Raw genomic sequence first — 26481 nt, forward strand, 5'->3', positions numbered from 1 at the left:
AGGACAGGCTGAACAGTTATTAAACAGTTTATGAGCTCCGAAGCACTAGGAGGCTGTTTGTAACAATAATAACTTAACTGGGAAGTGTAGACGCTCTTAACTCTTTAAAAATGTAAACAAAGCCGCTAAAGCTTGATTAAAGATTTACAGGTTATTAAATACGTGTGTAAATCCTTGTTGAAATCCTGGCCCTGGCCGATCAGGCTGTTAGATGCCGCAGCTCGCTGTCTAATTCAGAGGCCACTGAGGCGGTAATCCTGGACCACAGCACGGGTGCTTCTTCCTGTTCTTAACGTAAAAAGTTTTCTTGATTTCTGGTGATGATTTCTAGCTTGGGTACGCGATTGTGGAGATTTTTAAAATATGGCCGCCAATATGGCCGCCAATATGGCCGCCAATACGGCCGCCAATATGGCCGCCAATATGGCCGCCAATATGGCCGCCAATATGGCCGCCAATACGGCCGCCAATATGGCCGCCAATACGGCCGCCAATATGGCCGCCAATACGGCCGCCAATATGGCCGCCAATATGGCCGCCAATACGGCCGCCAATATGGCCGCCAATATGGCCGCCAATATGGCCGCCAATACGGCCGCCAATATGGCCGCCAATACGGCCGCCAATATGGCCGCCAATACGGCCGCCAATATGGCCGCCAATACGGCCGCCAATATGGCCGCCAATATGGCCGCCAATATGGCCGCCAATATGGCCGCCAATACGGCCGCCAATATGGCCGCCAATATGGCCGCCAATATGGCCGCCAATATGGCCGCCAATATGGCCGCCAATACGGCCGCCAATATGGCCGCCAATATGGCCGCCAATATGGCCGCCAATATGGCCGCCAATATGGCCGCCAATATGGCCGCCAATACGGCCGCCAATATGGCCGCCAATATGGCCGCCAATATGGCCGCCAATATGGCCGCCAATATGGCCGCCAATATGGCCGCCACCTATATTGATAATATTGGTGATAATATTGGTATCTAGTATATTTCCACTAGTATCGGGAATGGTTTATATTTAGGAACCGGAAATATAGCTGAACACCTCAGAGGACCACACTAGCTGAACACCTCAGAGGACCACACTAGCTGAACACCTCAGAGGACCACACTAGCTGAACACCTCTGAGGACCACACTAGCTGAACACCTCTGAGGACCACACTAGCTGAACACCTCAGAGGACCACACTAGCTGAACACCTCAGAGGACTACACTAGCTGAACACCTCTGAGGACCACACTAGCTGAACACCTCAGAGGACTACACTAGCTGAACACCTCTGAGGACCACACTAGCTGAACACCTCAGAGGACTACACTAGCTGAACACCTCTGAGGACCACACTAGCTGAACACCTCAGAGGACTACACTAGCTGAACACCTCTGAGGACCACACGAGCTGAACACCTCAGAGGACTACACTAGCTGAACACCTCTGAGGACCACACGAGCTGAACACCTCAGAGGACTACACTAGCTGAACACCTCTGAGGACCACACGAGCTGAACACCTCAGAGGACTACACTAGCTGAACACCTCTGAGGACCACACTAGCTGAACACCCCAGAGGACTACACTAGCTGAACACCTCAGAGGACCACACTAGCTGAACACCTCAGAGGACCACACTAGCTGAACACCCCAGAGGACCACACTAGCTGAACACCTCAGAGGACCACACTAGCTGACCACCCCAGAGGACCACACTAGCTGAACACCCCAGAGGACCACACTAGCTGAACACCTCAGAGGACCACACGAGCTGAACACCTCAGAGGACCACACTAGCTGAACACCTCAGAGGACCACACTAGCTGAACACCTCAGAGGACCACACTAGCTGAACACCTCAGAGGACCACACTAGCTGAACACCCCAGAGGACCACACTAGCTGAACACCCCAGAGGACCACACTAGCTGAACACCTCAGAGGACCACACGAGCTGAACACCTCAGAGGACCACACTAGCTGAACACCTCAGAGGACCACACTAGCTGAACACCTCAGAGGACCACACTAGCTGAACACCCCAGAGGACCACACTAGCTGAACGCCCCAGAGGACCACACTTGCTGAACACCCCAGAGGACCACACTAGCTGAACACCTCTGAGGACCACACTAGCTGAACACCCCAGAGGACCACACTAGCTGAACACCTCTGAGGACCACACTAGCTGAACACCTCAGAGGACCACACTAGCTGAACACCCCAGAGGACCACACTAGCTGAACACCTCTGAGGACCACACTAGCTGAACACCTCAGAGGACCACACTAGCTGAACACCCCAGAGGACCACATGAGCTGAACACCTCTGAGGACCACACTAGCTGAACACCTCTGAGGACCACACGAGCTGAACACCCCAGAGGACCACATGAGCTGAACACCTCTGAGGACCACACTAGCTGAACACCTCAGAGGACCACACTAGCTGAACACCCCAGAGGACCACACTAGCTGAACACCCCAGAGGACCACACTAGCTGAACACCCCAGAGGACCACACTAGCTGAACACCTCAGAGGACCACACGAGCTGAACACCTCAGAGGACCACACTAGCTGAACACCTCAGAGGACCACACTAGCTGAACACCTCAGAGGACCACACTAGCTGAACACCCCAGAGGACCACACTAGCTGAACACCTCTGAGGACCACACTAGCTGAACACCTCTGAGGACTACACTAGCTGAACACCCCAGAGGACCGTGTACTCACCACACCACAATGTACTCACCACGCCACAGTGTACTCACCACACCACAGTGTACTCACCACGCCACAGTGTACTCAGCACACCACAATGTACTCACCCCGCCACAGTGTACTCACCACACCACAGTGTACTCACCACACCACAGTGTACTCACCACACCACAGTGTACTCACCACGCCACAGTGTACTCACCACACCACAATGTACTCACCACGCCACAGTGTACTCACCACACCACAGTGTACTCACCACACCACAGTGTACTCACCACACCACAGTGTACTCACCACGCCACAGTGGACTCACCACGCCACAGTGTACTCACCACACCACAGTGTACTCACCACGCCACAGTGTACTCACCACACCACAGTGTACTCACCACGCCACAGTGTACTCACCACGCCACAGTGTACTCACCACACCACAGTGTACTCACCACACCACACTGTACTCACCACGCCACAGTGTACTCACCACACCACTGTGTACTTACCACACTACTGTGTACTCACCACACCTCAGTGTACTCAGCACACCACAGTGTACTCACCACACCACAGTGTACTCACCACACCACAGTGTACTCACCACGCCACAGTGTACTCACCACGCCACTGTGTACTCACCACACCACTGTGTACTCACCACACCACAGTGTACTCACCACGCCACAGTGTACTCACCACGCCACAGTGTACTCACCACACCACAGTGTACTCACCACACCACAGTGTACTCACCACGCCACAGTGTACTCACCACACCACAGTGTACTCACCACACAGTGTACTTACCACACCACCGTGTACTCACCACGCCACCGTGTACTCACCACGCCACTGTGTACTCACCACACAGTGTACTCACCACGCCACAGTGTACTCACCACGCCACTGTGTACTCACCACGCCACAGTGTACTCACCACACCACAGTGTACTCACCACGCCACAGTGTACTCACCACACCACCGTGTACTCACCACGCCACAGTGTACTCACCACGCCACAGTGTACTCACCACGCCACAGTGTACTCACCACACCACAGTGTACTCACCACACCACCGTGTACTCACCACGCCACAGTGTACTCACCACGCCACAGTGTACTCACCACACCACAGTGTACTCACCACGCCACAGTGTACTCACCACACCACAGTGTACTCACCACACCACCGTGTACTCACCACGCCACAGTGTACTCACCACGCCACAGTGTACTCACCACACCACAGTGTACTCACCACGCCACAGTGTACTCACCACGCCACAGTGTACTCACCACACCACCGTGTACTCACCACGCCACAGTGTACTCACCACGCCACAGTGTACTCACCACGCCACAGTGTACTCACCACGCCACAGTGTACTCACCACGCCACAGTGTACTCACCACGCCACAGTGTACTCACCACACCACAGTGTACTCACCACGCCACAGTGTACTCACCACGCCACAGTGTACTCACCACACCACAGTGTACTCACCACGCCACAGTGTACTCACCACGCCACAGTGTACTCACCACGCCACAGTGTACTCACCACGCCACAGTGTACTCACCACGCCACAATGTACTCACCACGCCACAGTGTACTCACCACGCCACAGTGTACTCACCACACCACCGTGTACTCACCACGCCACAGTGTACTCACCACGCCACAGTGTACTCACCACGCCACAGTGTACTCACCACGCCACAGTGTACTCACCACGCCACAGTGTACTCACCACGCCACAGTGTACTCACCACACAGTGTACTCACCACACCACCGTGTACTCACCACACCACAGTGTACTGACCACACAGTGTACTCACCACACCACAGTGTACTCACCACACCACCGTGTACTCACCACACCACAGTGTACTCACCACACAGTGTACTCACCACACCACAGTGTACTCACCACGCCACAGTGTACTCACCACACCACAGTGTACTCACCTCACCGTGTACTCACCACGCCACAGTGTACTCACCACACCACAGTGTACTCACCACACAGTGTACTCACCACGCCACAGTGTACTCACCACACCACAGTGTACTCACCACACCACAGTGTACTCACCACACCACAGTGTACTCACCACGCCCTGTGTACTCACCACGCCACAATGTACTGACCACACCACCGTGTACTCACCACACCACCGTGTACTCACCACACCACCGTGTACTCACCACGCCACAGTGTACTCACCACACCACCGTGTACTCACCACGCCACAGTGTACTCACCACACCACCGTGTACTCACCACACCACCGTGTACTCACCACACCACAGTGTACTCACCACGCCACAGTGTACTCACCACGCCACAGTGTACTCACCACACCACAGTGTACTCACCACGCCACAGTGTACTCACCACGCCACAGTGTACTCACCACGCCACAGTGTACTCACCACGCCACAGTGTACTCACCACGCCACAATGTACTCACCACGCCACAGTGTACTCACCACGCCACAGTGTACTCACCACACCACCGTGTACTCACCACGCCACAGTGTACTCACCACGCCACAGTGTACTCACCACGCCACAGTGTACTCACCACGCCACAGTGTACTCACCACGCCACAGTGTACTCACCACGCCACAGTGTACTCACCACACAGTGTACTCACCACACCACCGTGTACTCACCACACCACAGTGTACTGACCACACAGTGTACTCACCACACCACAGTGTACTCACCACACCACCGTGTACTCACCACACCACAGTGTACTCACCACACAGTGTACTCACCACACCACAGTGTACTCACCACGCCACAGTGTACTCACCACACCACAGTGTACTCACCTCACCGTGTACTCACCACGCCACAGTGTACTCACCACACCACAGTGTACTCACCACACAGTGTACTCACCACGCCACAGTGTACTCACCACACCACAGTGTACTCACCACACCACAGTGTACTCACCACACCACAGTGTACTCACCACGCCCTGTGTACTCACCACGCCACAGTGTACTGACCACACCACCGTGTACTCACCACACCACCGTGTACTCACCACACCACCGTGTACTCACCACGCCACAGTGTACTCACCACACCACCGTGTACTCACCACGCCACAGTGTACTCACCACACCACCGTGTACTCACCACACCACCGTGTACTCACCACACCACAGTGTACTCACCACGCCACAGTGTACTCACCACGCCACAGTGTACTCACCACACCACAGTGTACTCACCACACCACAGTGTACTCACCACACCACAGTGTACTCACCACGCCACAGTGTACTCACCACGCCACAGTGTACTCACCACACCACAGTGTACTCACCACACCACAGTGTACTCACCACACAGTGTACTCACCACACCACCGTGTACTCACCACACCACAGTGTACTCACCACACAGTGTACTCACCACACAGTGTACTCACCACACCACAGTGTACTCACCACACCACAGTGTACTCACCACACCACAGTGTACTCACCACACCACAGTGTACTCACCACGCCACAGTGTACTCACCACACCACTGTGTACTCACCACACCACAGTGTACTCACCACACCACAGTGTACTCACCACGCCACAGTGTACTCACCACACCACTGTGTACTCACCACACCACAGTGTACTCACCACACCACAGTGTACTCACCACACCACAGTGTACTCACCACACCACAGTGTACTCACCACACCACAGTGTACTCACCACACCACAGTGTACTCACCACGCCACAGTGTACTCACCACACCACCGTGTACTCACCACGCCACAGTGTACTCACCACACCACAGTGTACTCACCACACAGTGTACTCACCACACCACAGTGTACTCACCACACAGTGTACTCACCACACCACCGTGTACTCACCACACCACAGTGTACTCACCACACCACAGTGTACTCACCACGCCACAGTGTACTCACCACACCACAGTGTACTCACCACACCACCGTGTACTCACCACACCACAGTGTACTCACCACACAGTGTACTCACCACACCACAGTGTACTCACCACACCACAGTGTACTCACCACGCCACAGTGTACTCACCACGCCACTGTGTACTCACCACGCCACAGTGTACTCACCACACCACCGTGTACTCACCACACCACAGTGTACTCACCACACCACAGTGTACTCACCACGCCACAGTGTACTCACCACGCCACTGTGTACTCACCACGCCACAGTGTACTCACCACACCACAGTGTACTCACCACGCCACAGTGTACTCACCACACCACTGTGTACTCACCACACAGTGTACTCACCACACCACAGTGTACTCACCACGCCACAGTGTACTCACCACACCACAGTGTACTCACCACACCACAGTGTACTCACCACACCACAGTGTACTCACCACACAGTGTACTCACCACACCACAGTGTACTCACCACACCACAGTGTACTCACCACACCACAGTGTACTCACCACACCACAGTGTACTCACCACACCACAGTGTACTCACCACACCACAGTGTACTCACCACGCCACAGTGTACTCACCACACCACAGTGTACTCACCACACCACAGTGTACTCACCACACCACAGTGTACTCACCACACAGTGTACTCACCACACCACAGTGTACTCACCACACCACAGTGTACTCACCACACCACAGTGTACTCACCACACCACAGTGTACTCACCACACCACAGTGTACTCACCACACCACAGTGTACTCACCACGCCACAGTGTACTCACCACACCACAGTGTACTCACCACACCACAGTGTACTCACCACACCACAGTGTACTCACCACACCACAGTGTACTCACCACACCACAGTGTACTCACCACACCACCGTGTACTCACCACACAGTGTACTCACTGATAGTGTAGTGAGGTTTGTTTTTAACATAATTTTAGATTATATAAAATGCTGTTGTGTGGTGTTTATTTCGGGGACATTTTTTTTAGTATGAATGTAACGTTGACTTTTTTTTATACAGGTAAGCTGGGGGTGGTGGTCGACAAGCTGGGGTGGTGGTCGACAGGTAAGCTGGGATGGTGGTCGACAGGTAAGCTGGGATGGTGGTCGACAGGTAAGCTGGGATGGTGGTCGACAGGTAAGCTGGGATGGTGGTCGACAGGTAAGCTGGGATGGTGGTCGACAGGTAAGCTGGGGGTGGTGGTCGACAGGTAAGCTGGGATGGTGGTCGACAGGTAAGCTGGGGGTGGTGGTCGACAGGTAAGCTGGGATGGTGGTCGACAGGTAAGCTGGGATGGTGGTCGACAGGTAAGCTGGGGGTGGTGGTCGACAGGTAAGCTGGGATGGTGGTCGACAGGTAAGCTGGGGTGGTGGTCGACAGGTAAGCTGGGGTGGTGGTCGACAGGTAAGCTGGGGGTGGTGGTCGACAGGTAAGCTGGGATGGTGGTCGACAGGTAAGCTGGGATGGTGGTCGACAGGTAAGCTGGGGGTGGTGGTCGACAGGTAAGCTGGGATGGTGGTCGACAGGTAAGCTGGGGTGGTGGTCGACAGGTAAGCTGGGGTGGTGGTCGACAGGTAAGCTGGGGGTGGTGGTCGACAGGTAAGCTGGGATGGTGGTCGACAGGTAAGCTGGGGGTGGTGGTCGACAGGTAAGCTGGGATGGTGGTCGACAGGTAAGCTGGGATGGTGGTCGACAGGTAAGCTGGGGGTGGTGGTCGACAGGTAAGCTGGGATGGTGGTCGACAGGTAAGCTGGGGTGGTGGTCGACAGGTAAGCTGGGGTGGTGGTCGACAGGTAAGCTGGGGGTGGTGGTCGACAGGTAAGCTGGGATGGTGGTCGACAGGTAAGCTGGGATGGTGGTCGACAGGTAAGCTAGGGTGGTGGTCGACAGGTAAGCTGGGGTGGTGGTCGACAGGTAAGCTGGGGGTGGTGGTCGACAGGTAAGCTGGGGTGGTGGTCGACAGGTAAGCTGGGGGTGGTGGTCGACAGGTAAGCTGGGGGTGGTGGTCGACAGGTAAGCTGGGGGTGGTGGTCGACAGGTAAGCTGGGGGTGGTGGTCGACAGGTAAGCTGGGGGTGGTGGTCGACAGGTAAGCTGGGGGTGGTGGTCGACAGGTAAGCTGGGGGTGGTGGTCGACAGGTAAGCTGGGGTGGTGGTCGACAGGTAAGCTGGGGTGGTGGTCGACAGGTAAGCTGGGATGGTGGTCGACAGGTAAGCTGGGGGTGGTGGTCGACAGGTAAGCTGGGGGTGGTGGTCGACAGGTAAGCTGGGATGGTGGTCGACAGGTAAGCTGGGGGTGGTGGTCGACAGGTAAGCTGGGATGGTGGTCGACAGGTAAGCTGGGATGGTGGTCGACAGGTAAGCTGGGGGTGGTGGTCGACAGGTAAGCTGGGATGGTGGTCGACAGGTAAGCTGGGGTGGTGGTCGACAGGTAAGCTGGGGTGGTGGTCGACAGGTAAGCTGGGGGTGGTGGTCGACAGGTAAGCTGGGATGGTGGTCGACAGGTAAGCTGGGATGGTGGTCGACAGGTAAGCTGGGGGTGGTGGTCGACAGGTAAGCTGGGATGGTGGTCGACAGGTAAGCTGGGGTGGTGGTCGACAGGTAAGCTGGGGTGGTGGTCGACAGGTAAGCTGGGGGTGGTGGTCGACAGGTAAGCTGGGATGGTGGTCGACAGGTAAGCTGGGGGTGGTGGTCGACAGGTAAGCTGGGATGGTGGTCGACAGGTAAGCTGGGATGGTGGTCGACAGGTAAGCTGGGGGTGGTGGTCGACAGGTAAGCTGGGATGGTGGTCGACAGGTAAGCTGGGGTGGTGGTCGACAGGTAAGCTGGGGTGGTGGTCGACAGGTAAGCTGGGGGTGGTAGTCGACAGGTAAGCTGGGGGTGGTGGTCGACAGGTAAGCTGGGGGTGGTGGTCGACAGGTAAGCTGGGGGTGGTGGTCGACAGGTAAGCTGGGGGTGGTGGTCGACAGGTAAGCTGGGGGTGGTGGTCGACAGGTAAGCTGGGGTGGTGGTCGACAGGTAAGCTGGGGGTGGTGGTCGACAGGTAAGCTGGGGTGGTGGTCGACAGGTAAGCTGGGGGTGGTGGTCGACAGGTAAGCTGGGGGTGGTGGTCGACAGGTAAGCTGGGGGTGGTGGTCGACAGGTAAGCTGGGGGTGGTGGTCGACAGGTAAGCTGGGATGGTGGTCGACAGGTAAGCTAGGGTGGTGGTCGACAGGTAAGCTGGGGTGGTGGTCGACAGGTAAGCTGGGGGTGGTGGTCGACAGGTAAGCTGGGGTGGTGGTCGACAGGTAAGCTGGGGGTGGTGGTCGACAGGTAAGCTGGGGGTGGTGGTCGACAGGTAAGCTGGGGGTGGTGGTCGACAGGTAAGCTGGGGGTGGTGGTCGACAGGTAAGCTGGGGGTGGTGGTCGACAGGTAAGCTGGGGGTGGTGGTCGACAGGTAAGCTGGGGGTGGTGGTCGACAGGTAAGCTGGGGTGGTGGTCGACAGGTAAGCTGGGGGTGGTGGTCGACAGGTAAGCTGGGGTGGTGGTCGACAGGTAAGCTGGGGGTGGTGGTCGACAGGTAAGCTGGGGGTGGTGGTCGACAGGTAAGCTGGGGGTGGTGGTCGACAGGTAAGCTGGGGTGGTGGTCGACAGGTAAGCTGGGGGTGGTGGTCGACAGGTAAGCTGGGGTGGTGGTCGACAGGTAAGCTGGGGGTGGTGGTCGACAGGTAAGCTGGGGGTGGTGGTCGACAGGTAAACTGGGGTGGTGGTCGACAGGTAAGCTGGGGTGGTGGTCGACAGGTAAGTTGGGGTGGTGGTCGACAGGTAAGCTGGGGGTGGTGGTCGACAGGTAAACTGGGGTGGTGGTCGACAGGTAAACTGGGGTGGTGGTCGACAAGCTGGGGGTGGTGGTCGACAGGTAAACTGGGGTGGTGGTCGACAGGTAAACTGGGGTGGTGGTCGACAGGTAAGCTGGGGGTGGTGGTCGACAGGTAAACTGGGGTGGTGGTCGACAGGTAAACTGGGGGTGGTGGTCGACAGGTAAACTGGGGTGGTGGTCGACAAGCTGGGGTGGTGGTCGACAAGCTGGGGTGGTGGTCGACAAGCTGGGGTGGTGGTCGACAGGTAAACTGGGGGTGGTGGTCGACAGGTAAGCTGGGGGTGGTGGTCGACAGGTAAACTGGGGTGGTGGTCGACAAGCTGGGGGTGGTGGTCGACAGGTAAACTGGGGTGGTGGTCGACAGGTAAACTGGGGGTGGTGGTCGACAGGTAAACTGGGGTGGTGGTCGACAGGTAAACTGGGGTGGTGGTCGACAGGTAAACTGGGGTGGTGGTCGACAGGTAAACTGGGGGTGGTGGTCGACAGGTAAACTGGGGTGGTGGTCGACAGGTAAACTGGGGTGGTGGTCGACAGGTAAACTGGGGTGGTGGTCGACAGGTAAACTGGGGTGGTGGTCGACAGGTAAGCTGGGGGTGGTGGTCGACAGGTAAACTGGGGTGGTGGTCGACAGGTAAACTGGGGTGGTGGTCGACAGGTAAACTGGGGTGGTGGTCGACAGGTAAACCGGGGTGGTGGTCGACAGGTAAACTGGGGTGGTGGTCGACAGGTAAACTGGGGTGGTGGTCGACAAGCTGGGGGTGGTGGTCGACAGGTAAGCTGGGGTGGTGGTCGACAGGTAAACTGGGGTGGTGGTCGACAGGTAAACTGGGGTGGTGGTCGACAGGTAAACTGGGGTGGTGGTCGACAAGCTGGGGTGGTGGTCGACAGGTAAGCTGGGGTGGTGGTCGACAGGTAAACTAGGGTGGTGGTCGACAAGCTGGGGTGGTGGTCGACAAGCTGGGGTGGTGGTCGACAAGCTGGAGTGGTGGTCGACAGGTAAACTGGGGTGGTGGTCGACAGGTAAACTGGGGTGGTGGTCGACAGGTAAACTGGGGTGGTGGTCGACAAGCTGGGGTGGTGGTCGACAGGTAAGCTGGGGTGGTGGTCGACAGGTAAACTGGGGTGGTGGTCGACAAGCTGGGGTGGTGGTCGACAGGTAAACTGGGGTGGTGGTCGACAGGTAAACTGGGGTGGTGGTCGACAAGCTGTGGTGGTGGTCGACAGGTAAGCTGGGGGTGGTGGTCGACAGGTAAACTGGGGTGGTGGTCGACAGGTAAACTGGGGTGGTGGTCGACAAGCTGGGGTGGTGGTCGACAGGTAAACTGGGGTGGTGGTCGACAAGCTGGGGTGGTGGTCGACAAGTAAACTGGGGTGGTGGTCGACAGGTAAACTGGGGTGGTGGTCGACAAGCTGGGGTGGTGGTCGACAGGTAAGCTGGGGGTGGTGGTCGACAGGTAAACTGGGGTGGTGGTCGACAGGTAAACTGGGGTGGTGGTCGACAAGCTGGGGTGGTGGTCGACAGGTAAACTGGGGTGGTGGTCGACAAGCTGGGGTGGTGGTCGACAGGTAAACTGGGGTGGTGGTCGACAAGCTGGGGTGGTGGTCGACAGGTAAACTGGGGTGGTGGTCGACAAGCTGGGGTGGTGGTCGACAGGTAAACTGGGGTGGTGGTCGACAAGCTGGGGTGGTGGTCGACAGGTAAACTGGGGTGGTGGTCGACAGGTAAGCTGGGGTGGTGGTCGACAGGTAAGCTTTGGTGGTGGTCGACAAGCTGGGATGGTGGTCGACAAGCTGGGGTGGTGGTCGACAGGTAAACTGGGGTGGTGGTCGACAGGTAAACTGGGGTGGTGGTCGACAAGCTGGGGGTGGTGGTCGACAGGTAAACTGGGGTGGTGGTCGACAAGCTGGGGTGGTGGTCGACAGGTAAACTGGGGTGGTGGTCGACAGGTAAACTGGGGTGGTGGTCGACAGGTAAACTGGGGTGGTGGTCGACAGGTAAACTGGGGTGGTGGTCGACAAGCTGAGGTGGTGGTCGACAGGTAAACTGGGGTGGTGGTCGACAGGTAAACTGGGGTGGTGGTTGACAGGTAAGCTTTGGTGGTGGTCGACAAGCTGGGATGGTGGTCGACAAGCTGGGGTGGTGGTCGACAGGTAAGCTGGGGTGGTGGTCGACAGGTAAGCTGGGGTGGTGGTCGACAGGTAAGCTTTGGTGGTGGTCGACAAGCTGGGATGGTGGTCGACAAGCTGGGGTGGTGGTCGACAGGTAAACTGGGGTGGTGGTCGACAGGTAAACTGGGGTGGTGGTCGACAAGCTGGGGGTGGTGGTCGACAGGTAAGCTGGGGGTGGTGGTCGACAGGTAAACTGGGGTGGTGGTCGACAGGTAAGCTGGGGGTGGTGGTCGACAGGTAAGCTGGGGTGGTGGTCGACAGGTAAGCTGGGGGTGGTGGTCGACAGGTAAACTGGGGTGGTGGTCGACAGGTAAACTGGGGTGGTGGTCGACAAGCTGGGGGTGGTGGTCGACAGGTAAGCTGGGATGGTGGTCGACAGGTAAGCTGGGGGTGGTGGTCGACAGGTAAGCTGGGGTGGTGGTCGACAGGTAAGCTGGGATGGTGGTCGACAGGTAAGCTGGGGTGGTGGTCGACAGGTAAGCTGGGGTGGTGATCGACAGGTAAGCTGGGGTGGTGGTCGACAAGCTGGGGGTGGTGGTCGACAGGTAAGCTGGGGTGGTGGTCGACAGGTAAGCTGGGCTGGTGGTCGACAAGCTGGGGGTGGTGGTCGACAGGTAAGCTGGGGTGGTGGTCGACAGGTAAGCTGGGTGTGGTGGTCGACAGGTAAGCTGGGGTGGTGGTCGACAGGTAAGCTGGGGGTGATGGTCGACAGGTAAGCTGGGGGTGGTGGTCGACAAGCTGGGGGTGGTGGTCGACAGGTAAGCTGGGGTGGTGGTCGACAGGTAAGCTGGGGGTGGTGGTCGACAGGTAAGCTGGGGTGGTGGTCGACAGGTAAGCTGGGGTGGTGGTCGACAGGTAAGCTGGGGTGGTGGTCGACAGGTAAGTTGGGGTGGTGGTCGACAGGTAAGCTGGGGTGGTGGTCGACAGGTAAGCTGGGGTGATGGTCGACAGGTAAGCTGGGGTGGTGGTCGACAGGTAAGCTGGGGTGGTGGTCGACAGGTAAGCTGGGGTGGTGGTCGACAGGTAAGCTGGGGTGGTGCTCGACAGGTAAGCTGGGGTGGTGGTCGACAGGTAAGCTGGGGTGGTGGTCGAAAGGTAAGCTGGGGTGGTGGTCGACAGGTAAGCTGGGGTGGTGGTCGACAAGCTGGGGTGGTGGTCGACAGGTAAGCTGGGGTGGTGGTCGACAGGTAAGCTGGGGTGGTGGTCGACAGATAAGCTGGGATGGTGGTCGACAAGCTGGGGTGGTGGTCGACAGGTAAGCTGGGGTGGTGGTCGACAGGTAAGCTGGGGTGGTGGTCGAAAGGTAAGCTGGGGTGGTGGTCGACAGGTAAGCTGGGGTGGTGGTCGACAGGTAAGCTGGGGTGTTGGTCGACAGGTAAGCTGGGGTGGTGGTCGACAGGTAAGCTGGGGTGGTGGTCGACAAGCTGGGGTGGTGGTCGACAGGTAAGCTGGGGTGGTGGTCGACAGGTAAGCTGGGGTGGTGGTCGACAAGCTGGGGTGGTGGTCGACAGGTAAGCTGGGATGGTGGTCGACAGGTAAGCTAGGGTGGTGGTCGACAGGTAAGCTGGGGTGGTGGTCGACAGGTAAGCTGGGGTGGTGGTCGACAGGTAAGCTGGGGTGGTGGTCGACAGGTAAGCTGGGGTGGTGGTCGACAGGTAAGCTGGGGTGGTGGTCGACAAGCTGGGGTGGTGGTCGACAGGTAAGCTGGGGTGGTGGTCGACAGGTAAGCTGGGGTGGTGGTCGACAAGCTGGGGTGGTGGTCGACAGGTAAGCTGGGGTGGTGGTCGACAGGTAAGCTGGGGTGGTGGTCGACAGGTAGGCTGGGATGGTGGTCGACAGGTAAGCTGGGGTGGTGGTCGACAGGTAAGCTGGGGTGGTGGTCGACAAGCTGGGGTGGTGGTCGACAGGTAAGCTGGGGTGGTGGTCGACAGGTAAGCTGGGGTGGTGGTCGACAGGTAAGCTGGGATGGTGGTCGACAGGTAAGCTGGGGTGGTGGTCGACAGGTAAGCTGGGGGTGGTGGTCGACAGGTAAGCTGGGGTGGTGGTCGACAGGTAAGCTGGGGTGGTGGTCGACAGGTAAGCTGGGGTGGTGGTCGACAAGCTGGAGTGGTGGTCGACAGGTAAGCTGGGGTGGTGGTCGACAGGTAAGCTGGGATGGTGGTCGACAGGTAAGCTGGGGTGGTGGTCGACAGGTAAGCTGGGGTGGTGGTCGACAGGTAAGCTGGGGGTGGTGGTCGACAGGTAAGCTGGGGTGGTGGTTGACTTCTCCAGGGGCCAGATTCACGAAAGCACTTACGAACCTGTACATCTTTTCTCAATCTTTGGCGGCTTTGTTTACAGTTATTAAACAGTTAATGAGCTCCGAAGCACCAGGAGGCTGTTTATAACAATAACAACAGTTGATTGGCAAGTTTTCATGCTTGTAAACTGTTTAATAAATGTATCCAAAGCCGTCAAAGATTGAGGAAAGATGTACACGTTCGTAAGTGCTTGCGTAAGTGCTTCGTGAATCTGGCCCCAGTTCTCCACCTTCCACCCCTTCCCGGCCGCTTTCCCTTCCCTCTCACAGGCCCTAGATATTGGTGTCATCCCTGACAATACTTAAAACAACGGAGATCGTGTCATTGCACAAAGGAGGTAGTAAAGCTACGAATTATAAACTTTTTTTTACTACGAATTATAATTCTTTGAAAAAGCGCTAAAATTTAAGACCATAAAACACATGGAATCACAGCTTGTACATAACTCTGGGCAATAATGGGTTCAGGATACTTCTGCCTATCACAGTTGCTAGACCGCTATGACATATCTTGAGAGGTTATCTTGAGGTGATTTCGAGGCTTTAGTGTTCCCGCGGCCCGGTCCTCGATCAGGCCTCCTAGTTGCTGGGCTGATCAACTGGTATATATATGTGTGTGTGTGTGTGTGTATATATATATATATATATATATATATATATATATATATATATATATATATATATATATATATATATATATATATATATATATATACACAGTTGGTGTGGGACTACACATGCGTATCCTCCCTGGCTGATCCACCCGAAGTGTACACAAGCCATAGCTTGTGTACACTTCTGAGCTGATCAAGCAGGTGGGGCGGCCAACCACAGGGAAACAGCAAAATCACTCAAGTACAGGCGACTGGAAGGTCAATACCTCTTTGTTCCCATAGCGTCTGAGACGCATGGCCCCTGGGGCAAGAGTGCCTTGGGATTTCTCAAGGAATTGGGTTCCAAGCTCATTGACGTCACCAGAGACCCAAGGGCTTCCAGTTTTTTATTTCAGCGTCTCAGTGTGGCGATCCAGAGGGGAAATGCTTGCTGCGTCCTCGGTTCCTGTCCAGAAGCGGAGGAGCTTCAAGAGATCCATAACCTTTAGGCATTTGTCTTGTATGTTTTGTAACCTTTAAATACACAATAAAGGAAAAAAAAAAAGGAAGGGGGTAGTAGGAGAAAAGCACACAGAAACTGTATTGGAGGGGACCTACATTCCCTCCAATGCGTTATGTGTGGTTTCCTCCGAGGCTATGGGTCCCCCTTCTTCCAGCCAGAGGTGGTACTCCCTTCCCTATATATATATATATATATATATATATATATATATATATATATATATATATATATATATATATATATATATATATATATATATATATATATTAGTATATTTTGGTAGCAGTCTTTCCTGTAGACATATATTATTAAATATGACCGAATAAGTAAGATTAATAATTCTAACACGAATTTTCTCAATCTTTCGTACATTATGCTTCACTGTTGGAGGTAAATCAAAAATCACTTCTCCAAAATTCATTTTTATTTCTAGTCTGACGCGACACGGGCGCGTTTCGTAAAACTTATTACATTTTCAAAGACTTCACAAATACACAACTGATTAGAACTTGCATAATCAGTTGTGTATTTGTGAAGTCTTTGAAAATGTAATAAGTTTTACGAAACGCGCCCGTGTCGCGTCAGACTAGAAATAAAAATGAATTTTGGAGAAGTGATTTTTGATTTACCTCCAACAGTGAAGCATAATGTACGAAAGATTGAGAAAATTCGTGTTAGAATTATTAATCTTACTTATTCGGTCATATTTAATAATATATATATATATATATATATATATATATATATATATATATATATATATATATATATATATAAATATATATATATATATATATATATATATATATATATATATATATATATATATATATATATCACGAAAATAAACACGTGATTAAGAATGTGACAATGTCAGACCACGGAGGAAAATGAAACAGGAATTTCCTTAAGTACTTTCGTATATTAAATACATCTTCAGAAGGAATACTTTCATAAATACATTAAAATTATCAATACATTAAATACATCTTATATATATATATATATATATATATATATATATATATATATATATATATATATATATATAATATATATACCTATATATATATATATATATATATATATATATATATATATATATATATATATATATATAATATATATACCACACAGTGCTATTCACTGGTCTACCTCTATCATTTACCTCACAGTTCTCCGGTAACCGTCAGGTATAACTCATATAAATCTAACACATTTCCCCCCATTTAATTAATGTAAATGATAACCCAAAACTGTTTAATTGAAATGTAATGTGGGCACATTATTTGTTTATTTATAAAGGGGAATAATGGCATACAATGGGCAATAATGGGTCGTTTACGTACACGTGTTAGTGCAGTTATTACCAATAATGAATCACAGGACCAGAGATATACTTGATCAACACGGGCTGTTGGTGGTGTGGATATGCAACCCGTTCTCGCAAATTCGTAAAGTCAATATTGACTTATTAACTACGTGCATAGGTGATATACTAAACATAATAGATACCCTTAAAAAGATTCATAGAAAACACCGACCTTACCTAACCTTGTTAGTATCTTAAGATAAGCATCTTATTGCTTCGTAATTGCAATTATTACTTAACCTATACCTATTATAGGTTAGGTAATAATTGTAATTACGAAGCAATAAGATGCTTATCTTAAGATACTAACAAGGTTAGGTAAGGTCGGTGTTTTCTATGAATCTTTTTAAGGGTATCTATTATGTTAAGTATGTCACCTATGCACATATTTAATAAGTCAATATTGACTTATTAAATTTGCGAGAACGGGTTGGGATATGGCAGTTGTGGCTCGTCGCAGGTCTCCCAATTGATCTGTTGTAGTCGGTTGTATTGTGTCTATGAAGGTATTGTATTGTCTTAAAACGTAATGTACTGTGTCTACGAAAGTATTGTATTGTCTTAGAACGTATTGTATTGTGTCTACGAAAGTATTGTATTGTGTCTTAGAACGTACTGAATTGTCTATGAAAGTATTGTATTATGTTTTAGAACGTACTGTATTGTCTATGAAAGAATTGTATTGTGTATTAGAACGTACTGTATTGTGTCTATGAAGGTATTGTTTTGTCTAAGAATGTATTGTACTAATGGAGAGGGGGAGTGAGAGGGAGGATGAGACGTATTGTCCGCGCTCCGTTAAAATCTTGAAATACACTTTTTTTGTGGGTGTGGGGGAGGGGGGTTACAGCCATAGATTACTGATCACAGTCAACACAAAGTGCATAGTGACCCGTAGGAGGATTGAATACAGTCATTAACAATTGAACTTCGAGTTAAATAGAGAAACGTGGGAGCCAGCGCCACAAGGCTCTTGTGTACATGTGTATAGTCGATATATATATATATATATATATATATATATATATATATATATATATATATATATATATATATATATATATTATATATATATATATATATATATATATATATGTCGTACCTAGTAGCCAGAACGCACTTCTCACCCTACTATGCAAGGCCCGATTTGCCTAATAAGCCAAGTTTTCCTGAATTAATATATTTTCTCTAATTTTTTTCTTATGAAATGATAAAGCTACCCATTTCATTATGTATGATGTTAATTTTTTTTTATTGGAGTTAAAATTAACGTAGATATATGACCGAACCTAACCAACCCTACCTAACCTAACCTAACCTATCTTTATAGGTTAGGTTAGGTTAGGTTAGGTAGCAGAAAAAGGTAGGTTAGGTTAGGTTAGGTAGGTTAGGTTGTCGAAAAACAATTAATTCATGAAAACTTGGCTTATTAGGCAAATTGGGCCTTGAATAGTAGGCTGAGAAATGCGTTCTGGCTACTAGGTACAACATATATATATATATATATATATATATATATATATATATATATATATATAAATTATAATGAACAGTGATACGTTGAACAGTGAAGAAATTGCTGTTCAATACGCCGCGAATCGAACCCGGGCCACTTGATTACGTGTCCAGCGCGCTGACCACACAGCCACCGGCTCCCCCGCCACCCCCGCCGGTGGCTGTGTGTGTGTGGCTGTGTGTGTGTGGGGCTGTGTGTGTGTGGGGCTGTGTGTGTGTGTGTGGCTGTGTGTGTGTGTGTGGCTGTGTGTGTGTGGGGCTGTGTGTGTGTTGGGCTGTGTGTGTGTGTGTGGCTGTGTGTGTGTGACTGTGTGTGTGTACTCACCTAGTTGTACTCACCTAGTTGTGCTTGCGGGGGTTGAGCTCTGGCTCTTTGGTCCCGCCTCTCAACTGTCAATCAACAGGTGTACAGGTTCCTGAGCCTATTGGGCTCTATCATATCTACACTTGAAACTGTGTATGGAGTCAGCCTCCACCACATCACTTCCTAATGCATTCCATTTGTCAACCACTCTGACACTAAAAAAGTTCTTTCTAATATCTCTGTGGCTCATTTGGGCACTCAGTTTCCACCTGTGTCCCCTAGTGCGTGTGCCCCTTGTGTTAAACAGCCTGTCTCTATCAACCCTGTCAATTCCCTTGAGGATCTTGAATGTGGTGATCATGTCCCCCCTAACTCTTCTGTCTTCCAACGAAGTGAGGTTTAATTCCCGTAGTCTCTCCTCGTAGCTCATACCTCTCAGCTTGGGTACTAGTCTGGTGGCAAACCTTTGAACCTTTTCCATTTTAGTCTTATGCTTGACTAGATATGGACTCCATGCTGGTGCCGCATACTCCAGGATTGGTCTGACATATGTGGTATATAATGTTCTGAAAGATTCCTTACACAAGTTTCTAAAGGCCGTTCTTATGTTAGTCAACCTGGCATATGCTGCTGCTGTTATCCTCTTGATATGAGCATCAGGGGACAGGTCTGGCGTGATATCAACCCCCAGGTCTTTCTCTCTCTCGGACTCTTGAAGTATTTCATCTCCCAAGTGATACCTTGTATCTGGTCTCCTGCTTCCTACCCCTATCTTCATTACATTACATTTGCTTGGATTAAACTCTAACAGCCATTTGTTCGACCATTCCTGCAGCTTGTCCAGGTCTTCTTGAAGCCTCAAGCTGTCCAATACACACAGCCAAGTGTGGCTGTGTGTGTGTGGCTGTGTGTGTGGGGCTGTGTGTGTGTGGCTGTGTGTGTGTGGCTGTGTGTGTGTGGGGCTGTGTGTTTGTGGGGCTGTGTGTGTGTGGCTGTGTGTGTGTGGGGCTGTGTGTGTGTGGCTGTGTGTGTGGGGCTGTGTGTGTGTGGGGCTGTGTGTGTGTGGGGCTGTGTGTGTGGGGCTGTGTGTGTGTGGCTGTGTGTGGGGGGCTGTGTGTGTGTGTGTGTGTGTGTGGCTGTGTGTGTGTGGCTGTGTGTGTGTGGGGCTGTGTGTGTGTGGGGCTGTGTGTGTGTGGCTGTGTGTGGGGGGCTGTGTGTGTGTGTGTGTGTGTGTGTGTGTGTGTGTGTGTGTGTGTGTGTGTGTGTGTGTGTGGCTGTGTGTGTGGGGCTGTGTGTGTGTGGCTGTGTGTGTGGGGCTGTGTGTGTGTGTGGCTGTGTGTGTGGGGCTGTGTGTGTGGGGCTGTGTGTGTGTGGGGCTGTGTGTGTGTGTGGCTGTGTGTGTGTGTGGCTGTGTGTGTGTGTGGCTGTGTGTGTGTGTGGCTGTGTGTGTGTGTGTGTGTGTGTGTGTGTGTGTGTGTGTGTTTGTGTGCGTGCGTGCGTGCGTGCGTGCGTGCGTGCGTGTGCGCGTGTGCGCATGTGTGCGCGCGTGCGCGCGCGTCGGACAGAGCTCACCTTATCCAGACCAAATGGATTAGGACCATTAAGTCCTCTCCTGACACCAGTTAGTCGAGCCTGGCCTCGGGCCGGGCTCCGGGGAGCAGGAGAACTCTCAGAACCCCATCAAGCAGGTCCCACAGCGTTAAACCGGCTGGCTTGTAAATTGATTATTCACTAGAGGACTTATTGTTGCCATTTTAGGAACGGGTGAAGGGAAGGAGAGGGAGGGAGGGAAGGAGTGGGAGGGAGGGAAGGAGTGGGAGGGAGGGTGACGGTGGCACTCCAGCTCAAGTAGTGAGTCGTGTAGGTGACACCTTCCTCACCTCCCCTTCCTTGTCTCAGCCTCACCTTGTCGCGCCTGAGTAATTGTCAACATCTTCACCGCCCGCCCACCACAAGTAATATACCCGCCACCACCTCAGCTCCTTCACCCGCGCCACCTACCACAGCTCCTACACCCCCACCACCACCTACCACAGCTCCTACACCCACCACCACCTACCACAGCTCCTACCCCACCACCACCTACCACAGCTCCTACACCCCCACCACCACCTACCACAGCTCCTACACCACCACCACCTACCACAGCTCCTACATCCCCGCCACCACCACTTACCACAGCTACACCCCCACCACCTACCACAGCTCCTACATCCCCACCACCTACCACAGCTCCTACACCCCCACCACCTACCACAGTTCCTACACCCCCACCACCTACCAAAGCTCCTACACCCACCACCACCACCTACCACAGCTCCTACACCACCACCACCTACCACAGCTCCAACACCACCACCACCTACCACAGCTCCTACACCCCCACCACCTACCAAAGCTCCTACACCCCCACCACCACCTACCACAGCTCCTACACCCCCACCACCTACCACAGCTCCTACACCCCCACCACCTACCAAAGCTCCTACACCCCCACCACCACCTACCACAGCTCCTACACCCCCACCACCTATCACAGCTCCTACACCCCCACCACCTACCAAAGCTCCTACACCCACCACCACCACCTACCACAGCTCCTACACCACCACCACCACCACCTACCGCAGCTCCTACACCACCACTACAGCTCCTACACCACCACCACCTACCACAGCTCCTACACCCACCACCATCACCTACCACAGCTCCTACACCTACCACAGCTTGACCCCTGCCGCCAAGTCATTTACATAAGTGAGGAATAGAATGGGTCCCAGCACCGATCCTTGAGGCACGGGAGTTTATTACATAAACAATTTCATCTATCCTTCACGCCCTGTTGCATCCAATCCGGTTTGCCTCTGTCCTTTGCCTTCTATATTTCCTCCATTCCTGCTTGTGTTTTGCTCAGTGCCAGGAAGCTTTTGCTTCCTGGCACTGTCTGGTGAACCCCGGGTTATTATATGTTCTCCTATTTTTTTCCCCCTCAATGGTGGTATGAATCTCTTCTGCCTTCAGAAGAGATTCAGGTCTTAAATAAATTCGTAAATCAGGTCTTTTTATGGGCCATAGAAAATAATATGGTTTTTAACGAAGATAAGTTCAGCTCCTGCGCTACGGAAAAAATTAAAATATTAAAGCAGAAACCACGTACAAAACTCAAGGCAATGTAAAGGATCTGGGTGTACTCATGTCGGAAGACCTTACCTTTACAGAACACAATAAAGTAGCCGTCACAACTTCAAGAAAAATGACAGGTTGGATAACAAGAACCTTTCACACTAGAGATGCTATACCGATGATGATACTCTTCAAGACGTTTGTGCTCTCTAGAGTGGAATACTGCTGCCCAATGACAGCCCCTTTCAGAACTGGAGAAATAGCTGACCTGGAGAGAGTGCTGAGATCCTTTACTGTTAGAATCCACTCAGTAAAACATCTAAATTACTGGGACCGACTATAGAACCTAAATCTGTACTCCCTTGAGCGAAGGCGGGAGAGATACATAATAATTTACACGTGGAAAATAGTAGAGTGGCTGGTCCCAAACCTGCACACAGAAATAACATCACATGAGACCAGGAGGCATGGCAGGATGTGCAGAATACCCCCGTTGAAGAGCAGAGGTGCAACAGGTACTCTGAGAGAGAACTCTATCAACATCAGAGGCCCGAGACTGTTCAACACGCTTCCACTACACATAAGGGGCATAACTGGCCGACCCCTCACAGTGTTCAAGAGAGAACTGGATAACCACCTCCAAAGGATACCTGATCAACCAGGCTGTGACTCATACGTCAGGCTGCGTGCAGCCGCGTCAAACACCCTGGTTGACCAGTCCAGCAACCAGGAGGCCTGGTCGAGGACCGGGCCGCGGGGACGCTAAGCCCCAAAATCATCTCAAGGTAACTTCTTGTTGCGAGAGCCCGTACATCTTACCTCGACCAAGCAGCTTGGTCTGCTGTTAATAACTGGGCAGTTTTGTGCAAGACTTACCTGACCAACCGGGCTGTGGTTGTGGGCCTGCGGGCCGCTCCAAGGAACAGCCTGTTGGACCAAGCTCTCACAAAGTCGAGCCTTGCCTCGGGCCGGGCTTGGGGAGTAGAAGAACTCCCAGAACCCCCATCCGGGTACAGTGTAGGTATCACGTGTTGATGCTGAGCATTGAAGCACAAGTGGTGTTAGGAGTGCTTCACAGTGGTAACCAGTGGTGGTGGTGACGGTGGTGGTGGTGGTGGTGGTGGTGGTGACGGTGGTGGTGACGGTGGTGGTGGTGGTGGTGGTGGTGGTGGTGGTGGTGGTGGTGACGGTGGTGGTGGTGGTGGTGGTGGTGGTGGTGACGGTGGTGGTGCAAGAGCCGCTCTCTACTTGGGGCTCCCCCCCCCCTAAGAGTATTATAAAACGAAGCACTACTTAACAGCTTCTCATCTTATCGGGAATAGCATTAGTCTTATTTTTACTTCTATTTCAGTTTTTAAAGGGGGGGGGGGGGGAGGGGGAATATGGAGAGGGGATGTTAAGAGATGGGGGAGGTGAAGGGGGAGGTGAAGGGGGAGGTGAAGGGGGAGGTGAAGGGGGAGGTGAAGGGGGAGTAATAAATCCTCTTTGGTGTTGAGGTTTCTTTTTCAAGATGATTACTCTCATCGCCGGCGTGTGGGGCTTATGGCTGGAGTGCTGTCTAATGTATGGCTGCTGGAGCTGCTGCCCGTATTGCTGGGGAGTCTCCCTGCCGCCTCCTGGCTGGGGAGTTTCCCCACCTCCCCGTCTCTAGGGAGTTCCCCCCCCCCTCCCCGTCTCTAGGGAGTTCCCCCCACCTCCCCGTCTCTAGGGAGTTCCCCCCCCTCCCCGTCTCTAGGGAGTTCCCCCCCCCTTCCCGTCTCTAGGGAGTTCCCCCCCCCTCCCCGTCTCTAGGGAGTTCCCCCCCCCCTCCCCGTCTCTAGGGAGTTCCTCCCCACCTCCCCGTCTCTAGGGAGTTCCCCCCACCTCCCCGTCTCTAGGGAGTTCCCCCCCCCTCCCCGTCTCTAGGGAGTTCCTCCCCACCTCCCCGTCTCTAGGGAGTTCCCCCCCCTCCCCGTCTCTAGGGAGTTCCCCCCCCTCCCCGTCTCTAGGGAGTTCCTCCCCACCTCCCCGTCTCCAGGGAGTTCCCCCCACCTCCCCGTCTCTAGGGAGTTCCCCCCCCTCCCCGTCTCTAGGGAGTTCCCCCCCCCTCCCCGTCTCTAGGGAGTTCCTCCCCACCTCCCCGTCTCTAGGGAGTTCCCCCCCACCTCCCCGTCTCTAGGGAGTTCCCCCCCCCTCCCCGTCTCTAGGGAGTTCCCCCCCCCTCCCCGTCTCTAGGGAGTTCCTCCCCACCTCCCCGTCTCTAGGGAGTTCCCCCCCCCTCCCCGTCTCTAGGGAGTTCCCCCCCCCTCCCCGTCTCTAGGGAGTTCCTCCCCACCTCCCCGTCTCTAGGGAGTTCCCCCCCCTCCCCGTCTCTAGGGAGTTCCCCCCCCTCCCCGTCTCTAGGGAGTTCCTCCCCACCTCCCCGTCTCTAGGGAGTTCATCCCACCTCCCCGTCTCTAGGGAGTTCCCCCCCCCCTCCCCGTCTCTAGGGAGTTCCCCCCCCTCCCCGTCTCAAGGGAGTTCCTCCCCACCTCCCCGTCTCTAGGGAGTTCCCCCCCACCTCCCCGTCTCTAGGGAGTTCCCCCCCCCTCCCCGTCTCTAGGGAGTTCCCCCCCCCTCCCCGACTCTAGGGAGTTCCCCCCCCCTCCCCGTCTCTAGGGAGTTGCCCCCCCCTCCCCGTCTCTAGGGAGTTCCTCCCCACCTCCCCGTCTCTAGGGAGTTCCCCCCCACCTCCCCGTCTCTAGGGAGTTCCCCCCCCCCTCCCCGTCTCTAGGGAGTTCCCCCCCCCTCCCCGTCTCTAGGGAGTTCCCCCCCTCCCTTCCCCGTCTCTAGGGAGTTCCCCCCCCTCCCCGTCTCTAGGGAGTTCCCCCCTCCCTTCCCCGTCTCTAGGGAGTTCCCCCCCCCTCCCCGTCTCTAGGGAGTTCCCCCCCCTCCCCGTCTCTAGGGAGTTCCCCCCCCTCCCCGTCTCTAGGGAGTTCCCCCCCTCCCTTCCCCGTCTCTAGGGAGTTCCCCCCCTCCCCGTCTCTAGGGAGTTCCCCCCCTCCCTTCCCCGTCTCTAGGGAGTTCCCCCCCCCCCCTCCCCGTCTCTAGGGAGTTCCCCCCCTCCCTTCCCCGTCTCTAGGGAGTTCCCCCCCCCTCCCCGTCTCTAGGGAGTTCCCCCCCCCCTCCCCGTCTCTAGGGAGTTCCCCCCCTCCCTTCCCCGTCTCTAGGGAGTTCCCCCCCCCCCCTCCCCGTCTCTAGGGAGTTCCCCCCCACCTCCCCGTCTCTAGGGAGTTCCCCCCCCCTCCCCGTCTCTAGGGAGTTCCCCCCCTCCCTTCCCGTCTCTAGGGAGTTCCCCCCCTCCCCGTCTCTAGGGAGTTCCCCCCCCTCTCCGTCTCTAGGGAGTTCCCCCCCCCCCTCCCCGTCTCTAGGGAGTTCCCCCCCCCTCTCCGTCTCTAGGGAGTTCCTCCTCCCCTCCCCGTCTCTAGGGAGTTCCCCCACCCCCTCCCCGTCTCTAGGGAGTTCCTCCCCACCTCCCCGTCTCTAGGGAGTTCCTCCCCACCTCCCCGTCTCTAGGGAGTTCCTCCCCACCTCCCCGTCTCTAGGGAGTTCTCCCCTCAGTGTTCGAATACCTTTCTGAATCAGGTTTTGGAACATTCTTCTCAGGGATGATTAGGGACATATAATGATTACAAATACTTGTTACTCAGATCACAACCTAATGGAAGTTCAGACTAGCATGGATAATAGACCTGTGTAGCTAGTTTCAAACCCAAGTGAAGTATTCAGCCAATTCAATTTTAATAAACTGATTAACTGGGAACGAATAAACCAAACCCTCGCAGAATAATGCTGGGAAGAACAGTTATATAATGCAAACTTAAAAGAGTGCTTCGAGAAAATAAACACAGTAGCACTAGAAATACGTCGACGACATATACCACTAAGACAAAACTTGAAAAAGATGCAGACTGGGATAAGAACGGCGCTCCCTCTATAGACGAGGGTTCGATCCCAGGCGCCGGCGAG

At 53.6% G+C, this 26481-nt stretch overlaps 1 protein-coding gene across 1 annotated transcript; it reads right to left on the reverse strand.

The window, feature by feature from the left end:
- Positions 1-327: 327 nt before the first annotated feature.
- On the reverse strand, positions 328-26134 carry LOC123761111 (uncharacterized). Its single transcript, XM_069339204.1, has 2 exons — positions 26085-26134; positions 328-1009 (listed from the first exon to the last, which is right to left on the reverse strand). The coding sequence occupies exons 1-2, from the start codon at positions 26132-26134 to the stop codon at positions 328-330; spliced, it is 732 nt and encodes a 243-aa protein (XP_069195305.1).
- Between the last annotated feature and the right edge of the window lie 347 nt (positions 26135-26481).

The sequence above is a fragment of the Procambarus clarkii genome, chromosome 41, assembly GCF_040958095.1.
Source record: "Procambarus clarkii isolate CNS0578487 chromosome 41, FALCON_Pclarkii_2.0, whole genome shotgun sequence".
Lineage (NCBI taxonomy): Eukaryota > Metazoa > Arthropoda > Malacostraca > Decapoda > Cambaridae > Procambarus > Procambarus clarkii.